The sequence below is a fragment of the Leuresthes tenuis genome, unplaced genomic scaffold, assembly GCF_036924035.1.
Source record: "Leuresthes tenuis unplaced genomic scaffold, fLeuTen1.0.hap1 SCAF_12, whole genome shotgun sequence".
Taxonomy (NCBI): Eukaryota; Metazoa; Chordata; class Actinopteri; order Atheriniformes; family Atherinopsidae; genus Leuresthes; species Leuresthes tenuis.
In genome coordinates this window covers 20,823,453-20,847,409 of record NW_027325366.1, presented here as the reverse complement: position 1 = coordinate 20,847,409, position 23,957 = coordinate 20,823,453, and the positions used below count along the sequence as shown (strand labels likewise).

Below are 23,957 nucleotides of genomic sequence, written 5' to 3'. Positions count from 1 at the left end.
GTTGGTAAATCCATACCTTCCATAATAGAAAATATTCATATACAATATATTGTACGCGCACGCATTGCACTAAAGTGCTGAAAGCACTATTGGAGGCGAAGAATCTGTAAATGTGTATTATTGATACCCCCTCCACACACACACACACACACATATATATATATAAAATATGATGTCTGCTTGCGTTTAAATCCTGAAGTCCTGGCGAGTTGCAATCCTCAATATTCACCATGAGATAGTAAGAGGTAGACAGAGGAACATTTGCACAATCACACAGCTCAGACGAGGAAATAAACGCCACCCTTTATCAAAATGGACTGGTGAGGTAAGGGCTCGCTTGAAGAAGAGAACAATCACGTGAACAAATATGCTAGTATCTAAAGGCAGCGCCTTTATTTGCCATCATAAAGCATCCGATACACCAAAAAATCCCAATGTTAGGTGCAAATCTGCACGGGCCTATCCTGTATATTTCACTGGTTGATTGATTGCCAGTGATTTTTTTTTTCCTGCAATAAGGATACCTTGTTCGCTTTTTATTGGTAGTTGAATGCGAGTCCTTCCATTCTTTCGGGAATACTGTCTCCACTGGTATAAGGAAATGTCTGAAAAACAGCAAGATCAGGTTTAGGACAGCACTGTCTACAGACAAAGGGTGAAGGATTTATTCTCGAGACTGCGTGGAAAGAAACTCAGACTGAGAGGGAACTGGTTTATGATGAATTGATTCGCAGGTAAGCTATTGCATGGCAGAAAGCAACCTTTAACCACGGGTTAATATAATGCAAGGAAATTTATTATGATTCATTCCATCCAAGGAGGTGATGCTTGTTAATGTCGCTCTCGCCGTTAGCTGCGCGGATATGGAGCAACACAGCCACCTCTTTAAAAGCAGATTCATATTTTATCACATTTTTCCCCCCCGTTCAAATATTATCGACAGATTGAGCCCGGGGTGCCCTGTGCTTTTCAGCTGATTTCACGTTTATGAAAACCGGCTCCGAGGAGGAAGAAGAAGAAGAAGTAGGAGAGGAACTTTTTTCTTTTTGACTCTTGGATCGTAAATCACATTAATTTGTTGTCTTATCGTCACACTGGCGTTTGCTGTGATTTATGTGGTTTCTGCTATATGGCTTTGTTAACCTGCAACGTTATATTACACATGGATGCACTGAGGATGCTTTAAAGGATTATTGGACTGAATGATGAACAAAAACAAAGGCAGATGCCTCTATTTTCTTTCCGTGTGGATGCTCTTATGGCTCACTTTTTCTTAAATAACTACGATTATACCTCTGAATGTTTCCTCTACACCTCTTTCTTCACTGGATTTGAAACACTGGAGTAAGCATCCGCTATGAGTAGTATAGCTTTTTTTTATTAAAGCAAGAAAAAATAAAAGAAACAAAGGACATTTATAAGTATTATTCCTCATTTTGCTTATATGTTCACTTGATAACTTAGCCTTGCGGTGGGCTTTAGACTGTGAGCATTTTTATAAGCTTTGAAGAGCTTCTCTTGATTGTGTGTTTAGTCTCAAACTAAAGGAACCAAAACAAAAATCCACATTTTGGGCGATTTTGCTGCAAAAACGGAATGCAGCATTTTGTAAATCAGCACGCAGTTTCCTCCAAACAGACACCTTGTATTTCACAGCAGGAACAAGAACAGCTCTGTCATTATGTGTGACTGCATACTCTAATTTTATATATCCTTCAAGATGGTTTAATAACCAATTACAATTATTACTGTTGGTTTTTTTTTTTGTTTTGTTAACATGGCCTGTTTAACGCGAAGTATGAACAGAAGTGGAAGGGCTAACCCTGCAGGAAAAACGACCCCGTGAGATAATAACACTCCACTTTGAGTCCGACCCATTGTGAGAACCAAACTTACCGTAACAACGCGTAGGCGAAAAACACAGTCATGTGAAAAGGGGTAGCATGTCTGCTGCTAGTAGCTCACTGTGTTCAAAAGCAACTCGACGTGCAGATTATCGACCGGCTCTGCCGAATATTCCACCAGAAGAAGTCTCAGCTCATATTTTCAAAGCAATTATCCTCAAATGCAGAGAGGCTGTTTGCACAGCAGCAGCGAAAACAAATTAAGAGAACATTTCTGAGGCTTCATTTCTGCTTCTCTTTTTTTTCCTCGCCGTCAGTCGAGCATCTTGTCCCCGTTTTTTCTGCCAGCGCTGATAAGTTGCTCTGAATTTATTTGAGACTTTGGTCCACTCGAAGCCAAACTGCTCGTTGTTCATTAAACTTTGGCTTAATGCTGTGTGACCCAAAGGTCACCTAAAAAAGCTTATGGCTGCTAGAAATTTGGCCTGGCTCTTTGTGGAAAAGTGCACATGCAAGACTTTTACTCTCGATCAACCGAGAGCAACGTCTTCCAAAAAGAAAGAAAGGAAGGAGAAAGAAAGGAAGAAAAAAGAAAGAAAGAAAGAAAGAAAGAAAGAAAGAAAGAAAGAAAGAAAGAAAGAAAGAAAAAGAAAAAAGAAAGAAAAAATCTGGTTAGCATCAGTGATTATCATTAGTATAAAAAATCATTTTTCAATAATTCTCTGGGAATATGATTTACTCGTACAATTTTTAAAATATAGTGGCCAGTCTATCTTTATTATCATATCCAACATGCTTTGTTTCTAATGTCTTATCATTGCTGTGATTCAAAGGTGAACAAGAAAAGGAACAAAAAAAATGTAATAAGGAGAAGAGGGTATTAAATTCTATTTGTATTCTAGGTCAAGATGGAAGCAGTGATGAATGCGTGAGGGATATAAAAGAGATCTGCGCAGATTTCGGTGAGTAACACTTCTTTAATAAAAGGGATTGCACAACACAGCCAACTGCTAACAAGGCGAAAGGGTGATTTGTTATATTAGGCTGCATATTTACGCTCACAGTGTTTCACGGGAGGCTTAAATCACGACGAGAGACATGAAGAATGGCCTTAACTTAGCCTGTGCGCGTAATTATTTACGCAGGCCAGAGTCCAGTTTCAATGGGTCCCTTCTTTTTCGTTTGCAACAGCTTCGCTCGACTTAAATCCAGCGAGTGACAGGACACGTTTTTCTTTCCCCCTACGAGCAGGAAAAATCCATCATGTTTACAGTCTTCACTCCTCAGATATCACTGAAACGAATGCAAATGAGGCTCTAAAACGCTGAATTTGCCAAGATTTCACCACTTCGTCCAAAAGGATGCTCCACCGCCAATATGCGCTGTCTTATTTTAACCAGAGAGAAAGAAAAAAAAGAAAGACAAAGCTCCGTTTTCCACCACTGTGTTTAGCTGCAGACCTGCACTCTGCCAGAATGGAGGCATCATTTATAAAGCGAGCCTCTGCACTGGAGAAGTCGCCGAGTATGAAATTCTTTCCCTTGCCTTCCTCCTACGCTCAGTTTTACACTTCTAAGAGGCTGCGAGTCTTGAGGAGTGTTTTGCTTTTCATTCCTCTCTGAGGCCGTTTACAACCATAACATTTGCGGTCATAAATTTTGCCGCGGTCCACACTGACAGGTGCAATTGTTATGCACGGCGCAGACTACATCTCCTGAAGCCACCAACGTACAGTACATGGCCTTTTGATATTTCAGTTTCAGCTTACTTGGAATGTTGCAATGCGTTTCTCTGTCGCTTTCATAACACAATAACACAAATGTAGCAGCTTTGAAACAAACTAAACATAAAAAAAAAACTGATCAGATTTTTTGGACCAGTTTTCTTCGCTGTGTTTGAATTTGTTTGCAGAGGATTTGGAGGTAAATTCTGCAAACATGTAACAGAAAGAAAACCGACCAGCTAATCCAAATGCAAAGGATGAGACCAGCTAATGAAATATTCAACTGCCACCCACGCATCCAAACTCTTTCACTCTCATCCAGGCACTCTCACCCGTGCACGCTGACGCACCGCCACCTCCTACATTCTTTTGATTTCAACATTATTTAGAAAATTAGAAATGAGATAAATATATTTTTTTTTAAATTAAGAAAAAGCATCCAATCCGAATGCGTGTGCGCGGGAACAATGCAGGCACGCCGGCCTTTGTGAGGCCTTGTGATTAGTGAAAGGGGTATTATGTGCATGCGTGTGACAAATGCTGATTCAGCTTATTTGTGAGGGACTCCTAAAGCCTCCCAGAGGGTCCTTTTAGTGCAAGTTAAACTTTAACTGCTTTGTGCCAGAAATGAGTCAAACGAACGGCTCGACTCTGAGGCTGGGAGATGAAGCATTGTTACAGTGTGGGGACTGCTGGTGATTTCTAAATTAATAGCTGCAGTAACCTAGAGCAATCCAAGCTTGAGCAAAGCCAAGCAGAGTGATTCTCGTGGTTTAATCTCAAACATTCATCAGTAACACGAAGGATCCTACAGTCATAATGAATGATATATTTCTTTTTATAGCTCACAGACTGGAGCAGCGGTGGGAAACACCAATCACGTGAATAAACAACACCCATGCCATTGGATAGAGTTGCTTTGGCTTATTGGCTTTAAATCCACAAAATGCAGAAAGCAACATACTATGACAACTCTGGACTGTTTGGAGGCTACACCTACCCCAAACCAGACTCTTACAACTACGGCCCCGCACATCAGCCCTATCCTGCTCCTAACATCGAGAGTGACTACCAGGGCTCAGTGTGTCCCATTCAGACCTCTGCGGTCCGGCCACCGGCCCTCAAAGACAGTGACCTGAACGGTGACTGCATGCGGCAAAGCAGCAGTCAAAGTAACAACAGCAGCAGCCAAGCTAACAGTATTTCGGAGCAGCAGGCACCCCCACTGTCTGCATCCTCCCCGAGCCCCAACAGCTCTGCACCCCAGAAGAAGAAGCCTCCATCCGGCAGCGCTTCCGGTTCTGCCACACCGGCCCTCACAAAGCAAATATTCCCCTGGATGAAGGAGACCCGACAGAACTCAAAGCAGAAGAGCAACAACTGTGCTGCTGCAGGTAGTGATCATGATGGGGGGAAATGTGTGCGTGCATGTGGGTGTGCATGTGCGTGGAGGGGGTGGGGGTGTGGGGGGGTGACTGGGCCTTGAGGTGCTTGTAGTTTATCAACTGGTATTCATTTGACTCAAAAGCCACTAAGATGATGCTGTTGTTCGTTCACAGGTGGAGAGGTGAGTGATGAGAAGAGCCCACCAGGACCAGCCTCCAAGCGGGTCAGAACTGCTTACACCAGCGCGCAACTTGTGGAGCTGGAGAAGGAGTTTCACTTTAACCGCTATCTTTGTCGTCCTCGGAGAGTGGAAATGGCAAATCTGTTGAATCTCACCGAGCGCCAAATTAAGATCTGGTTTCAAAACAGGAGGATGAAATACAAAAAGGATCAGAAGTCTAAAGGGCTCGCGCACTCTCCCTTGGGACACTCCCCGGATAGAAGCCCGCCGCTGAGTGGCCCAAATCACGTTGGATACTCTGGCCAGCTCCAAAACGTGAACAGCCTCAGCTATGACGCGCCCTCGCCCCCGTCATTTGCCAAACCCCAGCAAAACATGTACGGCTTGGCCGCATACACGGCGCCGTTGGGAGGCTGCATCCCGCAACAGAAGAGGTACCCGGGCTCCGAGTATGAACACCACGGCATGCAGAGCAACGGAGGCTTTGCCAACGCCAATTTGCAAGGCAGCCCCGTTTATGTGGGTGGGAATTTTGTTGATTCCATGCCAGCCTCGGGCCCCATGTTCAATCTCGGCCATCTTCCCCACCCCTCATCCACCAGTGTGGACTACAGCTGTGCCGCTCAGATCCCTGGAAACCACCATCATGGACCCTGCGATCCCCACCCAACATACACAGACCTCACCTCTCACCAAGCGTCTCAGGGAAGGATTCAGGAAGCGCCTAAACTGACGCATTTGTAATATGTGGTTTCGTGTGTGTGTGTGTGTGTGCGTGTGTGCGTGTGCGTGCCTGTACGTGTGTGTGGGTGTGCCAAATTTATGTTGCGCTCTTTTTTATTACCTCACTAGTCTAATAACTACACTTCAAGCGAGTCGTGCGTATTATTACAGTATTATTGATATTACTATTATGCTATTGTGTAATTATTTTTCAAATAATGCAGCTTTGTTCATTTCTCTTGAATATTTGGAGATGCGCAAAGGCACACTAGCCTGGTTGTCAATAGTCTTTTTTTTAAAAAACTCTCAAGTGCAATGCGCAATGTTACTTGAAGGTAAGTCTTGTAGGTCACGAAAGTAGAAACTCATCTTTAGAGAGAAGGATTTTAGGGCAATTTTCGTCTGTTTGTTAGGATCTCGTTTTCCTCACCCTATTTATTTATTGCTTTTTTGTTTTTTTTTGCATAATCCCTCGCGCTAGCATATAGCCTATTTATTATTTAATTGCTTTCGTATTGCACATTATTTATCGTTCACATATGCGAGTATTTATGTGTGGAGTTTCGTTGTTGGATGTTGTTGGACAGAGCAGTGCACTTGGAAGTGTTGGCAAAACAGGGTTCGGAAAATGCTACGACTCGCAGATTATTGTTGTCAAAAAGAGCATTTCTAATTGTAAATTTGGTATAAATGGGACATTTTATAGTGCATAAACATCACTATATGTCCATGGTTAATCTTGTGTCAAACCTTAAAGCGAAACGTAGACTATCGAAGTATCAAATATTATACACACCAGCATGTCATTTTGTGTAGTCCATTGTTATTTTTATTTGTCTTCCATTGTTATTCCATTCAGTTGGATGTCCATAAATTTATGAAACCCTAATGATATTGAAATGTTATATTTTATTGTGTTTAACATTTTGTAAATAAAGTGCTTAAACTTGTATGTTTGATTGCATTTTGTTGATTTTGTGAAAACCGCGCACCGTGCGGCTTCTCATTGTTTCGAACTCCTCATTCAGCTGCTGCCTCTGACACTGTCGGTTAACAGCGCCGAGGAGGCTTATTGACTCACAGCTCTACTGTACAGTCCAAACAGGCAGGGGTGATCAATAATTAGACACCAGGATATCTAAAACTCATCAGACGGCTGTATGCTTCCAATGGAAAGTGCATTTTAGCGGAATAAAGGGCTCTGGAGATTATTGATGTTCTATTGGTATGAGGGAAGTGAGTCTGTGGGCTCACTGCATCCTCCACATGTCACTTATCATTTTTTAAGACTCGGCCACATGATTACCTTCCTGTGCGCTGGGACAAGAAAATAAGCTCAATTTACCTCTAGCCTAAAGACCAAAATCTAATCACTGACGGTCTAATTGATCAGACAGACTCCATTTCAAAATACTAATAAAGGCAGAGCAGATTGGTGCCAATAAAACCAAAAGAAGAAAATACGCGGTGCTCCTTTGACATTGGAAAAGATGCAACAATGTATGTGTGTGTGTGTGTGTGTGACTGTGCGTGTGTTGGTGAGAAAGAGGGGGAGAAAGAGCAGTTCATCCTTTATTGCTCCTGGAGAGCCATTTCAAAGCTCATTAATCAAAAACTCGTCGCTTTCAGGCTCCTCGCTGATCCCTCCTCCTCATGAACAAAGCATTTGCATTCCAAATCCAAGAAACACATTTCTAACCGAGCACAGGCCAATCTTTAATGGTGGGGGAGAGTTGGGGTGGGGGGTGGGAAGGGGGGGGGGGGGGGGCTACTATGTTCACATTTTCTAAAATGATAGATCCTCGGATTTAGGAACCCATGAAGGCGAATGAAACTCTTGTCACAGAAATTATCAGCGGCATTAAATCTGCGCAGGTTCACAGTCAATGTGATCCCCAAAAACTTCAATTCACATCAGCCAAGGAACTGAACAGGCACTTGGAATCCCAGCCCCGCTAGCAAAAGCTTTTAAGGTTATCTAATCTTATTTCGAAATAAAAACCATCTTGGATTTCATGAGCTACTACAGTGGTTACAAATCATCTCTGTGTAGTCAATGGATGGCGGCCATTTTAACCCTGCTGAGCTCTTTTTCATCTCCATCCCCTCCACTTTCTACACTGAACAAGTCATTTACTAAACCCTTGAAATAGTCCTCATAGATAACATTTGTCGAAATGAAGAAAAAACACGTTTCTCCATTTTTTTCTAACTTGTATTATGTCAATTGAAAATGCAGGGACAATAACTCTATTTGCCTTCATTCAAAATAACATTTAATAACTGCACTTTCACTGATTCATTCGTCAACTTGGTGACAACAGATAGAGTCTATAGCTGGACAAATGAACAATTCAGCGAGGAAATAATAAAAGTCAGAATCTAGCAGCTCCAAATAGAGCAGATTGGGTATTAGATGTTATCTTTGTCATTAAGCATCTGACTCTGCAGAGCAGACAGGGGTGTAGCCAAGATCAAATTCAACAATCTGGCATGCAGAAAGGAAGTTTCACCTCAATTGGGAGTTGAAGCGGCATAGTTCCTTTGCTTCGAGCTGTTGTGAAAAAAGAAAGAAAGAAAAAAACCTCTATGGAAACACAGTGCCCTACAAAGTCTTGTTTGAACGATGCGCGTGCAAAGTGAGATGAAAATGTCACCACAGAGCAGCAGTCAGACATGTGCAGCTGCTTTGGTCTACGCTTTCATTATATGATGATTCACTTTTTCGCTTTTGGCTATTTGTATCGCAAAGCCAGAACACGGATTAAAATCGGAGTTGAAAACGCGAATTAATTGTCATAAATCAACCACAGCTTCTCTGGAGCAGGCAGTGCAGCTCATATTATGTCTATGATTGGATACGAGCCGATCAGACCACGCCTTCTCAGTGGAGGGTCATATTTAGATATGGGGAAGTAGTCCTTTTGTAGACTAACTATTAATAAGAACAAGTGGCGCTAACGGTGTTTAAACTTATTTCCACTCGGGACATCTTATCTGGAAACAACATGCATCTGATTTTTCTTTTCTTTTTGTAGATGTATTGTTATGTTATTGTCAAGGATGATGGACTCGGGGCTTTGAAACAGGGACCACCGGGAGGGAACCAGCTTCTCACTCAACGTGTTTGAGTTACACTAGAAGAGGTCCCGTCTTATGTGTCACTGTTGGATGCGGGAGGAAATGGCTATTCATTCACACCGCGCCATCACAAGACAATCCTTTAATCACCTCGGCGCTGGAGGAGGGACATATCGCGATGACTCCTCTGAGCAAACGAGCAGCATTCATCTCCATCTAATGTTTTTTTATTCTATTTTTTTTATTTAGTCAGTGCTATTACACACACGTTAGATAATCAATAGGAAGCAAACATGTAGCAAAAAAAGAAAAGAAAAAAAAGACCTGAAATGACACTGTTGAGTTTCTTCTCATTTCACTCGCTTTACCCATTGCTTGAACGCGCCCCGCGTTGCTTTGTTTTCACCGCATCTCATTGTGGATTAAGAAGCACTGGACTAAGACTGAATCTCACAACAAAGCAATTAAAGGAAGGGAGTTGGAAGCTGACTTAAACACATAGACGAACCGGTCCAGGTGGTTTCTGAGCTAAAGAGCGGATAGAGGACACGGAAGTAGAAAAGATGATGTTATGTTAGCCTGAAAGTCAACTGGTTTTCTCTGATGATGCAATACCCTGGTTTGGTTGGAAGAAGAGCAAGTGACGACTTCTGCTCCAACCACCTAAGATGTGACTCCTCAGGACAAAATGTATTGTTGTTGATTTGTTACTTGACTGTTTAAGGAAGAGAAACCCCACGATAACATGTAATAGATAACCACAAGTTCAGTCCTGTATATTGAATGATTCGGCTCCAGTATGAATAAAGACAGTGTTTTTTTATGACCAAGAAACTTTTGTGTGGTTTTAATCTGAATAAAAATGACTGTAATATGACGTTTCAAACACATTTAGTCTTTAGCCGTTTCCCCTACATAATTTAGGAAAAATTGCTTTGTGAGAATACTTCTGAGATGTCTCATGCCTTCTCTGACAATTGCTGTCACAAGCTGATCTGAGTCATTTTCATAAAATGCTGTGTATTCTTAATGAAATAAAAAGCGACCTGAACTTGTTGTCTTTTTAATGCTGATCCACTTACCCTTTCTTCCATCTATCTTTAAGCCATTCAAATCCATATCCAGGAAAGGAAAAACTTTATCTTAAAGGAATGACTCACTCTGCAGTCTCAACATGCACATTTTCTCCTCGTAAAAAAAGGTGTATGCTAATTTCTTTGGCATGAGACTGCAGAAGAGAGTGATATCACACACCCTGATCATCTGTAAATGCTGACAGAGGATGTAAATGTCAGAGGACACCACTGTCACAAGTCCTTCGTTCTACGGCCTCTACTGTCATTAAACATTCACCACACTGGGTGTGGGTGACTGACTGGGTAGAGGAGGCAAGACACTTTGTCAATGGGAGGGAATTTGAGTTATTTTGGCATCTTATTGTCTAGACTGCTCACTCTGACTACAGCTGTAGGATACATCACATCAGGTTTTTGTCTCGTCATTAGGTTGCGGAGGGCTACACCTGTCCTTAAGTCAATATACTATTAAATGTATAGACAGACTATGAAACAAAATCTCCACTTGCCTTCCTGAGGACAAAGTCACCCAGACTGAAAAAGACACCAAACAAGTGCAAACTGAACAAATACAAGCTGTGGCTTTTGCATCCCTCCATGCATTTGCATTGCTTTCTATTTCTCTTTTGTATGTTTGTCTTCTTTACACCTCTTTAAAGTTTATTCTGTTTTGTGCTCATCTCCTTCTGGTCCCCTACTATCAATTTGGTCATTATGTGTCACATTTTACTAATTTTGCATCCCTTTATTGCAATTCTTTGTCTCCTGGAGTTCATTTTGTGTCTCATTTTGCATCTTTTTGGAGCTCTTCAGTGTTTTGAGGCGTGTTGCTTGATGTTTGTGTCTTTCTTAAACTATTTTCACACACTTTTGGTCATTTTGCATTTCTTTGTTGACACTGTGTGTCTTGTGTCAACAAAAAAAATGCAAAAGGCAAAATTCAAGGTACTGAAAAACACAAGAATTGATGTAAGATATGAGAAAATCTGGATCTTATTCTTCAGTACCTTGCATTTCTGCTTGTAGCATGTGTCTTGTTGATTCATATAACAAGTTAACTGTGAGAAACCAGCAACCACTCTTCTAAGAATAACAGTAGCTGAGGAATCTCCTTACATGGATCTTATATGTTGTCACAGAAACTGGTGTGCGAGGATTTATCGCAGCTCTTATGTGTTAGTGATATTGATATAATTGTAAGTATAATAAATGACTCACTCCTGTGGGTATGATTTAGAGGGCTTGGCCAAAAGACTCTTCTCCTCCTTCCTTGTTTGAAAGATAGCTCAGTGATGTGAGGAAACCTGAGGTGATTCATACATTACCTAAGGCTTGACTGCAATGCTCTGGTAGTCTATATCAAAAAGTATTAGTGCTTCAGCTCTTTTTTGATGCTCATATGGATTTCCTCCGTGGCATTTTTTTGTATGAAATTATGAGTGAATAAATTGCATCTTCATTTATCTTGGAAAAAAAACCTGTGCTGACTGCGATACTCAGCTCTCAGCGCTTTACATAATTATATTAGTCTTCTGCTACACCATGAAATTGATTGCCCAAGAAAATGAACCTGGCTTTGCTATAAATTACACCTATGGATCATAAGAAATGTGTTATTTTGTTTAAAATAGTACCTAATATAATTAGAGCTCTAATTCATGGCAAGCTACAAGTGTGTCTATTACAGTAACAGGGTTTGGAATTTAATCTGTCTGCTGGATAAAGAATGATCCTGTGTGGTTTTCATTTGTAATCCCAGACACATTATTTCAGTAAAATAGTCTGTGACTTTTAGATATGAGAGATGGATTGTTGAATGAATAACTATATTCATAAGTTCTGTATTAAAGTTAACGATTCATCCATGGAAGTTTTAGCATTCATCCCACAGCCTGTCCTGCATAACTTTGGGTCCTGCTTTGTTGGAGGGGTTCCATTTGCTGAGGATGTGAGGAGGATGCTTATCAGCGATCTCAACCGAAAGGCTAAAAATAACAGTAACTGATTAAAAGAATATCGTTTTTGCAAGAATGACATCTGAGGGTAGGATACAACTGACCTGTAGTGTGTGACAGTAGAATAATAGAAATCAATCAAAGCAAGAGGCAAGTCTACAGAATACAAGATTGCTCACACATATGACCGAACCCTAACAAGACTCCATCGAATGAAAATTAAGATCATCAGTTGAAGTTTGGAAGTATAAATTAAAGTCAGAAACTTTCCTGCATCGTATACGAGAATCTACTCCACTAAAACTACTCTTTTTTTTAAAAAGTTGATGAGTTTCTAAGATGTTGGCATGGTTTAGCAATTATATTGTCTCCTTCTTGCTGAAAGTCCTTCAGATTATAACAATAATAATAATAATTGTGACATGTTGGTCTTGATTGAAGGTGCTGCGCGTTACCGGGCAGTAATTTTAAGAGATGCTCTAATGGGTCAAATTTAAGGGATTTGAACAAACTTCCTATGTGTTCATATCAAGTAGAGGACTTGTTGTTTTGAGAAGCTATATTTTTTAAAAGTGCCCTTTAAGACGCACTTGTCAATCTTAAAATAGAAGTTTATGCGAGCAAAATAGAGCCGTAAGCACACTTATTCTAACGGTAACCACCTATCCACACTCAGAAGAATGATTTACATTTTACCATCCTGCAGAAAATCTCAGCACAAAACTGTAGCAAAAACTTGGATGTAAACAAACAACCGGATCCTCTCTAAAACCCCAACATGCACTATCATTATTTCAATGGGCATTGTCCTTTTCAAACTTTCTGTTGGACTTCATATATATTCAACCTAACTCCAAATCAAAGTAATCTCAGTCATTTTCCAGACCTGGGTATTGTTTTCAAACTAGTGACTGAATGAATGAATGAAAGAGGAACCCCTCCAGTCTTCAAAATACTTATAACTTTGGATTCAGGCTGATGTGACATCACAGATATCACCTTGGGTAAGAAAATTTGCTTTCTGTTATGTGTGAACAATATATATGAACAGATTCTTAGGGGGAAATGCCTGATCACATTTGATTAAAGATACTTCAGAAATGAGCTTTCCTCTGTTGGAGACAAGAAAACTTGGATGCCGTACAGCAAGTATTTTGCACTGGATGAAGTTTTCTTTAAACAGTCCAGAAACTCTAAGTCTTAAAACAAGAGTCAGTGCCACTTTTTTTTGACACACCAGGAAAAATAGTGCAGACTAAAAATAGATTTTGAGCATTCAACCAAAGATGCGAGGCACGTGTGATTATCATTGATCCACCTGATTGCAAGTGCAGTGGCTCCAGTTAATGCAATGTCAGCCCCTGACATACCTCACCAGTTAATGCATTCCTATGAAATTTTGCTTTGACATTCGCGTTCCCTTAATGATGACTCGGAATTCCATCCTGCCTTTCCCTTCTTTGCCACAACAAGGTTTTTAGTACCTCATGAAAAAGTTTGGTTACAGCAGAATGCGATTTCCATGAAATTTGCGTTTTACGATTATGCCCCCCCCCCCCCAGGTGATTAAACCTGGAAAATTTTAGTGATACCTGACTTTACTGACTGACACCAACTACTGGCACTCCAGTAGTAACTCATGAAAGATCTTAAGATCAATGTTGGATCTGGGCAAAATGAGCATTCACAATCCCCAGAGGATGTATTTTAGTGACTTAGCTGATCCTTTCACTTTTCATCAAAATGAGAGTATAAAATAAGTATAAACCCTGGGGTAAGGGACTGTGCTCCACTTTATTCTTAGGATATACCTTAGTGAAAGAAAAAAACAACTAGAAATACAATAGCAAAGCTAAACATAGTCTAGATCATATATGATATATGATAAATGATATATATATATTATACAGAACTGTATTAAGACAAGCATATGTTACTAACATTGGTCATTACTGATAAAAACCAAATCATAATAGATCTAAATGTAAGGTTTTCTGACTTTTTGCATTGTATCCTTTCGAAAACTCTTATTTAAGTCTCAAATTCTGACTGCTGATCAACAATGAAACACATTTTGATGTCTCTACATGCAAAAACCCATTTCTTTCTTCTGCTCTCCTTACCAAAAGGCCTCTACATTGCAATCTAGATTTCAGGAGCACGGCGGCAGCTTGCGGGGTTAAGTAATTCTGCTCCATCCAGAAAGACATTTGATTTCATTTGTATTGTGTCTTCCAGCGGGCGGAGGTGAGCCCACCTTTGGCTGCGGGAGGAGTGAAGCGGCACACATATCTAGTGTTGGGAGACACAAAATTGACAATGCATTTATCTTTGAATAATGTAAATGTCATGAGAATACGGTGGCAGTGGTCCTGGTGTGTCCACTGAGGGCGCAGGGCTGTCAGACTCTGAGCTCGCTGGCCCTGCTGCAGCATAATGTGGCCTCTGGCTCCCCTGGAACATCCTGCTGCTGCTCTGCCTCAGGCCCATATTCCCGCTTCAGCACACTGCACTAGCTCCCCACTTAATTTACACTCTGGTAGGAGAGGGAGTTAATGTAGAAAAGCCTGCCAAGAAGAATCTTATCTGCTTTCCCTCTTTAAAGGTGAAGTAGTTTAAAGCAGAGGTGTAGAAGGTGATGGTATTTTTCCAACACACCCCATCTGCTCATTTGATCTGTGTAATATTTGTTCATCTTTACTCATCAAGCATAAAATGAAATCCGGCGTCTGTGTGATGAGAGTAAACATCTCGAGTGTTTGGATAGCTCCTATTATTTTAAGTAGTTGGCATAATTTAAATGGCCCCATGAATACTATGAGTTATTGTTTCGAAGAAATGTGGAGCTTAGTGTCTAAAGCATGTATTGTTTAAAATGGATGGTTCCTGGCAGGCTGACAGAGCTGTTCAGTGAGGCAAAGTGCCAGTAAATTGTTTGTCTTCTGCAGTGCAGCCCTATAATTCTTCTGGGAACCAATGGCATTGTGTTTGCCAAAGAGAATAATGATAGATGGGATAAAATCAAACTGGAGGATTTTGGGATGCACTCTGACCACCAGGCATAATCTGAATGCATGTGCCCCCATGCAGGGAAGGAAGGTTGCAGTGTAATCTTGCTGTATCCCCAGTATTTATCTGCCTTTGTCGGATTTTGTATGGATAATTCAGAGTGTGTGCGTCAGAAATTATTATTATTATCACATTTCTTTCACAACTATATCAATTTGAATTTGTCTAGTGGCTGCATCGACTTAGTGAATTTATGCACAGACAGCTATCTGCTGTAAATCCCCTGATAAGGCTGGATGCAACAATGCATATACTCTGTAATAAACACTGGCTCATAATGATTCCACTTCTGAGGCTTACATGTAAATGTGAAATCTGCCACTGCAAGTGTCCCTTTGGCCCAACAACAGGAGCACCTCTCCATCTGTTCTCTTAAGTGTCCAGACAATACACTTCCCCCTGCCAGACCTTTCCATTTGCTGGAGCAGAGGTTTCTCAGCCATTTTTAAGGTTAGAAAAAATGCCTTCTCTGTCTGCCCTCAGCTGCTCTATAGGGAAATGGTTGGTCCTAACTTACGGAGAGAGTTGGGCAAAATTTCTGATGCTGAATAATAATAAACACGCTGTCCTTGGCTTTCAAGCGTTTTGTTGCCGTTGCTGCAGTTCCACAGGAAGTGAGAAGCGAGAAGCCGAGCTGTCAGTGCAGGGTGATTTGTTGCAAGCCCAGCCTTGCCAACTGTGAGGCACTGAGGTGTGACCACTGAGATGCCTAACATCTCCAGTTGCCTTAGGGCCAGCAAGTCAATTACACAATACTGCCTACCTAGAGCAATGACATGTACTCAATAATAGACCAAAGGCAGACAGGCCTCAGAACAGTTTATACTGATGGGAGCACTATCATTATATACTTGTGGTGAAATATTATCATTATGTGTTATAATGGATCAGTGCTCTGGTCAGTTGGAAAAATACAACATGTGTCTTTATGAGAATCTTTTTGTCAGTAAACAGAGAAGTTGCTCTCGGATACAGTTTTTAAACCATAATTATAAATATTTCCAGCTGTCCATATCAAAGAATAACATTTTGGTTATTTGTGGTCCTCGACTCTTTATGAGGACCATGTGTGGGAAAGTCTAAGTGGGTCCCTGTTCAAAGAAAACCTGCATCTCTTTTGTGAAATACTTTATCGTGTGGATGCAGATGTGCTTTTTGTTGGAGCCTTGCACCTCATCCATTACGGCCCGGGCTGCCAGAGAGATAGCAGAGAGTGAATCCATTCAAAAGGACCATGACAGAGCCTGCTGCTCAACTGAACTTTCTGTGAACTAGGCTCAACAGCAGGGTTCATGCATCAAAAAAATAAGTAATTTCTCTTCACTGCTCTGGTCTGTGTTTCATACAGATTGCTGCTATCAACGCGACCGGCATCCTCATGTATCAATCTGTCAATCTGATATTCGTTTGAGCACTGTTTCTGTCTCTGAAGATTCAATCAAGACGAGAATAAGAGTGAGCTGGGAATTTTGTAAATATCGTGTCTTGTTGAATCTGGATTTCACTGAACAGTCTGTACAGACTCATTTTAAAGAACATAGACTGCATGAGAACAGTGGGTTTGTTTCAAGGATGTGGTTTCAGTAAGAGAAAACAGCTGTACATTTAAATGAAAACTACACGAACATGTTTTACATAATTTGTTCAGTTAATCATCAACATTTCTTTTAAAGACAATTAAGTTTTTGTTGCATTGCTTTTCAGATGATTTCTTGTTGTTCAGGATAATACCAGGTGAAATGGAAATTCTAATACTTCTTAAAGTTAACATTCCTTAACAAATGTTGCTCTGAAGTTTATCTCTCTAATCAGACTGCTGATTATTGCAACCACAAGTGTGAGCATTTTCAATAATTTAACACAAAAACAAATCATTTTCCACCATCATAAATGTGCTGTCCACTTTCACAAAAACACAGCAATGCTGGCTCACACGTTCCATCCAAAAGTGTGCTTTGTGTCTGTAGTCGTTCTGCTTAGATACCATATATTTATAAGAAGTCTACAAGGGAGCTATCAATCTTCTCTCTAAATGTTTTAAAAGACAGAATGTCTTTCAAAATATATCAAAACTACTCTTTTAAATTCATGGTTTGGTTTCAGAACCAGTCGCATTAAAAGTTTCAATTTAGTAAAGTGAATATTTCAAAGATGCCAGTGTCTACAACTTGAAGATACTCTGTGCTGCCAACAAATCTGTACTCCGTTCCTCTTTTAATAATGGTATCCATCTAAAATACAATCCTTAGAGTAGCAGTTGAGAATGATCAGCCCTGCAGCCCAATGAGGGTGGTCCTAAAGTTTCAACTGAACAAACTCTTGTCTAATGTAATGCATAATGATTGCAGTATTACTCAGTATGTGAGCATCACATTATCTTTGTCTTCAAAATAAAAGAATACAACATATTTCTGACTTTTTCAAATATAACAGATTTGATGGTGGTTTTCTTTCGAGGTGTCATCAGGCGTCATCTGTGTGTCATACAGTTCTGTTATTGTTATTTGCTGCATTAGTTGACAGGTGTGGACTGCAGGCAGGTCAGCTGAGCACCCAGATTCTTTTATCAGGGAACCCTACTGTTTTTATATGATGTTGCAACATATGTTGCTCCTTCACAGATGTACAAGTTAATCACGCCATGTGCACCGATGCACCCCATACCATCCCCAATGTTGTCTTTTGAACTGTGTGCTGATAACAAGCAGGATGGTCCCTCTTCTCTTTAACCCACAGGATGTAGTGTCCATGATTTCCCAGAAGAATTTCAAGGTCCGATTCATTAGACCACAAGACAGCTTTCCACTTTGCCTTGGTCTGTTTTAAATGAGCTCTGCCTCAAAAGAGGTGGCGGAGTTCGTGGATCTTGTTCGTGTTTTTTTTTTTCTTTGTACAGGGGAGTTATATTTTGAATTTATGGATGCAACAACAAACAGGGTTCTCTGACAATGATTTTTAAAAGTGCTGCTGAGACAACACAATTTGGAATATAAACAAAAAGCTATTTCAGCCTTCTCCATATTGATCCTAAGATTCTGGTACTATTGACATAGATCTTTGGTTCCTATATGAAAAGTCTGTGGACACAATTTAATTTCTGTCAGTAGGCAGGCTCCACAGCCACAATGGATTTCTTTTATGCCTTAGCCTCTGACTCTCACCGAGCATCCATGTGAGGGAGAAACACAGTTTGTGATAAAGCCCTTCCTCTCCTCCACCAACTGCTTTTGCCCTTAAGGTGCATTTCATCCACATAGAAAATGAAGTTATATCTGAACTTCGACCAATAGTCCCGCTTGCCCAGGGGAAAGCTCGCCTTTGTATCACCAGGCAGCACAGACTCCACGGGGATACACAAGTCCATCAATCTTCTTCTGTTCTGCAAAATGACTGCATACATAACATAACCATCCTCCCCATTTGAAAAATATTTGCTGATAAAAACCCTGCTCTTTCCTATAAAGATGTAGAATGTTAAAGCTGATATTTTCTAGAGTTGTTACACTGTACTGCACATTGTTTGCTGTATCTATCACACTAAACTCTTCATTGCAACAGCTACAATAACTTAAACAAGTCTTCCCAAATCCACATGGCATTACATCCTCAGGCTTCTCGTCTTAAAGCCACATGTTGAGGGTTTGGATTTTGTCCAAAAGTCTACAAGTAAAGTCTTCTCAAGAAAAATGTCTTTGCTGACAACCTGAGTGCAGTATGTCTTGAACATGGGCTGTTGTCGTTCCTAATGGCATGGAGCAGAACAGCGTGTTCAAGGCTCTTTTGCTTATGGTGACTGACAGCACTCCAGTCAGGTCTGACTGACAGGAAAATAAATTACGGAATTTTCCTCCAGGGAAGTGCTGACATTCAATGTCTTCTGTCAAGGGTTCAGTGAAAGTGACTTCCTCCTAATGTGGCTTATGTTCAGACCGTTTCCTCAACGGGAGTGTGTGCACACAGCAGGAACACATAATATTTTGTCTCATTGAGCATGACTTTATTACACTACATGTTTAAAAGAGCTGACCTCGCTTACTATCTCGCTTAGAGCAATAATGCGCTTTTGACTTTTCTTACATTTTCTTGAAATCAGTAAAATAAAATCTGAAAAAGCGTGATCTAAAAAATTTGGGACAGTTTTCTACTTAATTTTTTCCCCTAATTCAGCTGCTATAGTGAATATTCAACTTAGTTTTACTCCAGAATGAGGCACAGAACAGCAGTTTTGCAATAAAGACTCAAAAACTGTACATTTGCTACACTTTCTTGGTTCCAGAATTGTTCCATGCCTGCGCCTGTTGTCATGACAAAGTGTGAAATAGTTATATTGGTCCAGAGAGCAAAGCATTGCAGTTTTAATGCATTTTCTTTATTCTGTTCCTCACATGAACGTAGCTTCAATTCATCAGCACATCAGTGTTTTATGTCACTATATGTGTTCCGATGTGAGGAAGTCAACATTCCATGTCTTTTGAGTGTTCATTTGATTACAAATGCTTCTGAAGTGGAAGAAGGGTTTGGTAGATGGATGTTTTCCTCTGTCTGTGCAGTTTTTGAACTTCCAACCCACTCACTGTTCCGTCTACAGCATTCTCACCTGTGAAATGGTTGGGGTTTATAGTTAAAATGGCAAGGTTAGGGTTAGGGACAGGTTTCAATGTAACAAAATAAATGGTTGGAGAGTTGAAAAAAGATCTACATGGTTACAGTTTACATATTTAGATTTACATGTGAATATTTTATATACATGTACTACTTTCCCTAATATGTCATGTGAACGCTTCCAGACAGAAAACAATAGCCAAGTGATACGTTTCCATATTATAATACAACCATTATTAGTAACACTACTTTGTTTTTGACATTTGGGCAAATGTGCCTATTGCATGTTTTCTGCCAGGACTGTGCTAGTCAGTGTCTGCCATTTATAATCATAACATATATGTTTTGCTTTACATGAAACTGCCACATATGATGAAAGGTTTACTGTCAAGCCAGAGAAGAAGTTTAAGCTCCATCAGACCTGATATTATTCAAGAATGATTCACTTTTCCAATTGGCTGTCAGTCAATGTTGGTAAAGATTAAGCATGAAAAACACATGGTTATGGATAAAAAGCACATGGTGAGCTTTGGAACATACAAGTTGACATTTTGACATGTGAATGCTGCCCTATGCAAAAGTCAAAGGAACTCTTGAGATGTGTACAGATTCACCATTAATAATAATCTAGATTTGAATGAAAAATTATTTTTAAATTCCATTAAAATCTCTGAACTTTGCAGTCTACAGACTGGCCAAGCAGGCGACTAGCTGCGAAATACAGAGGAATTGGGCATCTAAAGAGCAACATCTTTACCTCAGAAATTGTGAGAGCGAAGGAAAGCAAAAAGGAGAGTGAATATTGGTTACACTGTTATCAGATTGCTTATAAATTCTACACACTTGCACAGTGGAAGGTAGGGAGAAAAAAGAAAAAAACATGACTCTGTGAGTTTTCATTAATGACATACTGCGAACCTTTTCCTATTACAGCCATCCCTTTATTAATCACAACTCCTGCCAGTGGGATGTAACCTCACACAACTATTGCAACCACCTGTTTTTGCTGTTTTAGTTTGAGCACTCCGTGTATTCAACTCTGTAAGAAGCTCACAAGTTTACTATAGCTCATTAGATGGCCCTTCTCTCAGTGTCTCCTCTCTCTGTCCTCAGCAGTTGCAGCCAGCTGTTTGTCACATGATGAGAGCCACCTAAGAGACGATACGCTCTCACGGATAATTTGTCTTAATTAAATTTTAATGAAATGCGGCTGTCTTTACTGTTGTATCTAGCTGCTCATAAATGAAACATTGTACACGGTAGCACTGCTCTTATACTGCTCCTTACTTTGTCCATTTAAGACTGCTGCAACAAATAGTGAACCAATAAATCAGAATATAGCTCAAGCAATGGCTTTAGAGGCACTGCAGCCATGACTTAATTTAGCTTTTGAAGTCAATAGATGTTTGTTTTTGTTACAGTTTAACTAATTTTGTAATTTGACATATCATCTGTTTCTAATGGCGACTCTCATTGGCTCATAAACTAAGGATCAAAAACTAAGAGTCGGATATGATTTAAGTTGCTTGAGAAATACTGTCTGAACAAGCTTGTCCTATGCCCCCCAGGTTTGTTATTTCCCTGTTTTTGGATGTGAGTCAATGCATTTTTTTCTGTCTTGTTGGCTATACATTTTATACACTGTTAAGTACTTTGGTCAACTTTCGTTGTTTTTAAATGTGTTATATAAATAAACTTGACTTTTTTGCTTGTGGTTTTGATACAACAATTCCCAAATTGGCTGATTTTTCAGGTTTATCTGAACACATTTGTAGAGATATCTCAGTCCATTTAAACTGACAATGTTGTCATGGATACAACTAGCATCATAAGATACTATGTACGACATTTTGAGGTGTATGAATAAAACGCGTTAATAAAAAATATGAATGTTTAGATAAAAAATCTTTGGGTTATACACATTTTGACTTTCGTTACCACCTAATTGTTTATTTTGTAAGATGCACTTAATCATGTACATTACTTCCAAACCAACCAAATTTCCTAAACTTATTATTGAACTAATAAACCTATTAAACTATTAAAGGATAGCCAAAATAGTGGTAATATAGCAATTGTGTCCATTATTAACAGCAAAAGTTCTGAGTGAAAGTGTTGAGTTTCAGCCACGCCACCATTGTGCCTCCAGGGGTAGATTTTTGTTTTGTCCTTATTCCAGTGTTGTCACCTGAACGAAGGAATTCATGTGTCCACCACTGGAAACACTGACATTGTTCCTGTGACATATTACTGTACATCTCAGCCCAAAGTAGTAGTGCGTTAGAACCGGAGGCAGTAAAGATCTCTTGGCCCAGATTGAAGTTAAATATTTGGTCAGAAGCTGTTTGTTTCTCTCTCGAATGCATCATGTTAACTTGCAAAAGTTGTTGGATGTAAATGAAAGAAGAAAAATACAATCTTAACAAAATTAATGAAAAAGACGTAAGAGTAATATACATTTGCACTGAAGAGCAGTTGTTTTAATGTTTGTTCAAACTCTATGAGGGGTCTTGTTTATCTTGTTTATTCAGACTGCAGTTTATATGATTAACATAAGAGATATAATATTTGTTGCTTTCTTCTTCTGTGCTTTCCTCCAACCTGTTGACCTATTTTGCATGACTAATTACAACATTTATGGACCAGCACACTCACTTCGACACTTGCTGGGTTTTGAAATTCAATGACGTAACGTGAGACAATTAATTCTGAGATGGAGGAACTTTTATGAAGCACAAATTGGGAGTGAGGGCCATTAGAAATTATTAAAAGTGATCTAATGAGTTTAATCCCCACCTATGTCTGATATGTCACTATTACCTTCCTCCCAACTAGCTTTTTAATGTCCTTGCCTTACAGCCTTGAACAAATATTAGCTAAACTTACCCTGACCTCAATATCTCTGTGGTCTTTCTTTAATTTGCAAGGGAGAGACTTGCAGTGAACGGCTGCACTTTAGCCTACACAGTAGCTGGTTCACTGCACCTTCAAGCGTTAGTTACCTCTATGCATCATGTCTTTCCTCTGTTCATTTATGAAGATCATCAATACAGCCGTTCAGCTCCTTTAGAGTTATGTGCTTCTGTCCAAAAGTCTGACATTTAAAGAACCATTAGGCAAAGTTCAAACAGCTTCCTGTGTGGAAAAGATGTCTGTAACATACCGACTGAAAACTAATGCATCAAGATTGATGTAATTATTCAACAAGCTATGAAATCTGTGGTTTTAACTCAAGAGTTATCAGATACCCTAGTACTCAGATATGACTGAAGATCTACTCATGTTAGGTGGACATCAGCTGACATATTCAGTGGTTTGCAGTGAATCATGAATCACGATCATGTTACAGACTAACTTGGGTTCATAGTATAGGAAGCACAGTCATGACAGTGAAATACAACCCTGTTTCCAAAAAGCTGGCATGCATTGTAAAATGAGTATGTAAATAGAATGCAGTGATTTGTGAATCACTTAAATCCCATTTTTATAAGAAAAATGATTGTTTTATCAAAAAAGAGAAAGAACATGTGGTGTGACACATAACAGTTAATTAAGCTCTGGCAACAGGTAAATGACATGATTGGGGTATAAAAAGAAGGGTTAACCCTAACCCTAAAGAAAAAAAGAGCAACTCAAAGAAGCTGTGTCTTTTAGCCATAAAGATGGGGAGGGATAAATCTCCTCTGCAGAAAGTTCTATAAATTCATAATATGGATTCTCATTTTAGAATGGCAAAGAAGGAAAGGCCTTTTTTTACTTCAGTCAGATCGCCCCAATCCAGATTCTGCAGGTATGTACAACAGCGGGGTCTGGAAGTAAAAGAGTCTGAGTGGCATTATGAAATATTTCATGCAAAATTACAACAGGTAAAATGGTAAAATGGTATATCAAGCAATGATGGAAATAATGAGGTGATGTAACACAGTTCTAAACATTCAATTGGACAGTTTTCTTAAGAAATGTGTTGCTGCCATCAGATGAAAGAATGATGAACAATTATATGTCTGAGATTCATGATATGATATAAACTCCGTTCTATTTCTTAATAGAAATAGTAAATACTATTCCAAAACCAATATCTGTCACGCTCTATGTTTTGATTATTCTTGTTTTCAGGCTCTGTCACGTTCTATGTCTTGATTAATCTTGTTTTCAGATTCTTTGTTAGGTTTTCAGGTTTCTAGGTTCATCCTGTCATGTTTTTTTCCCTGTCATTTAGTCTTCACTCAAGTCACCTGTTTTCTGTTCCACAGCTGCACCTCATCACAAATCACCTCCCCACAGTATATAGTTTCCAGGTTGCCATTAGTCATTGCG

At 39.8% G+C, this 23,957-nt stretch overlaps 1 protein-coding gene across 1 annotated transcript; it reads left to right on the top strand.

The window, feature by feature from the left end:
* The first annotated feature begins 345 nt into the window (after nucleotides 1-345).
* On the top strand, nucleotides 346-6,809 carry hoxd3a (homeobox D3a). Its single transcript, XM_072397022.1, has 4 exons — nucleotides 346-734; nucleotides 2,747-2,806; nucleotides 4,412-4,961; nucleotides 5,127-6,809. Exons 3-4 carry the CDS (start codon nucleotides 4,514-4,516, stop codon nucleotides 5,876-5,878), a joined length of 1,200 nt encoding a protein of 399 aa, XP_072253123.1. The 5' UTR covers nucleotides 346-734; nucleotides 2,747-2,806; nucleotides 4,412-4,513; the 3' UTR covers nucleotides 5,879-6,809.
* The last annotated feature ends 17,148 nt before the right edge of the window (nucleotides 6,810-23,957 follow it).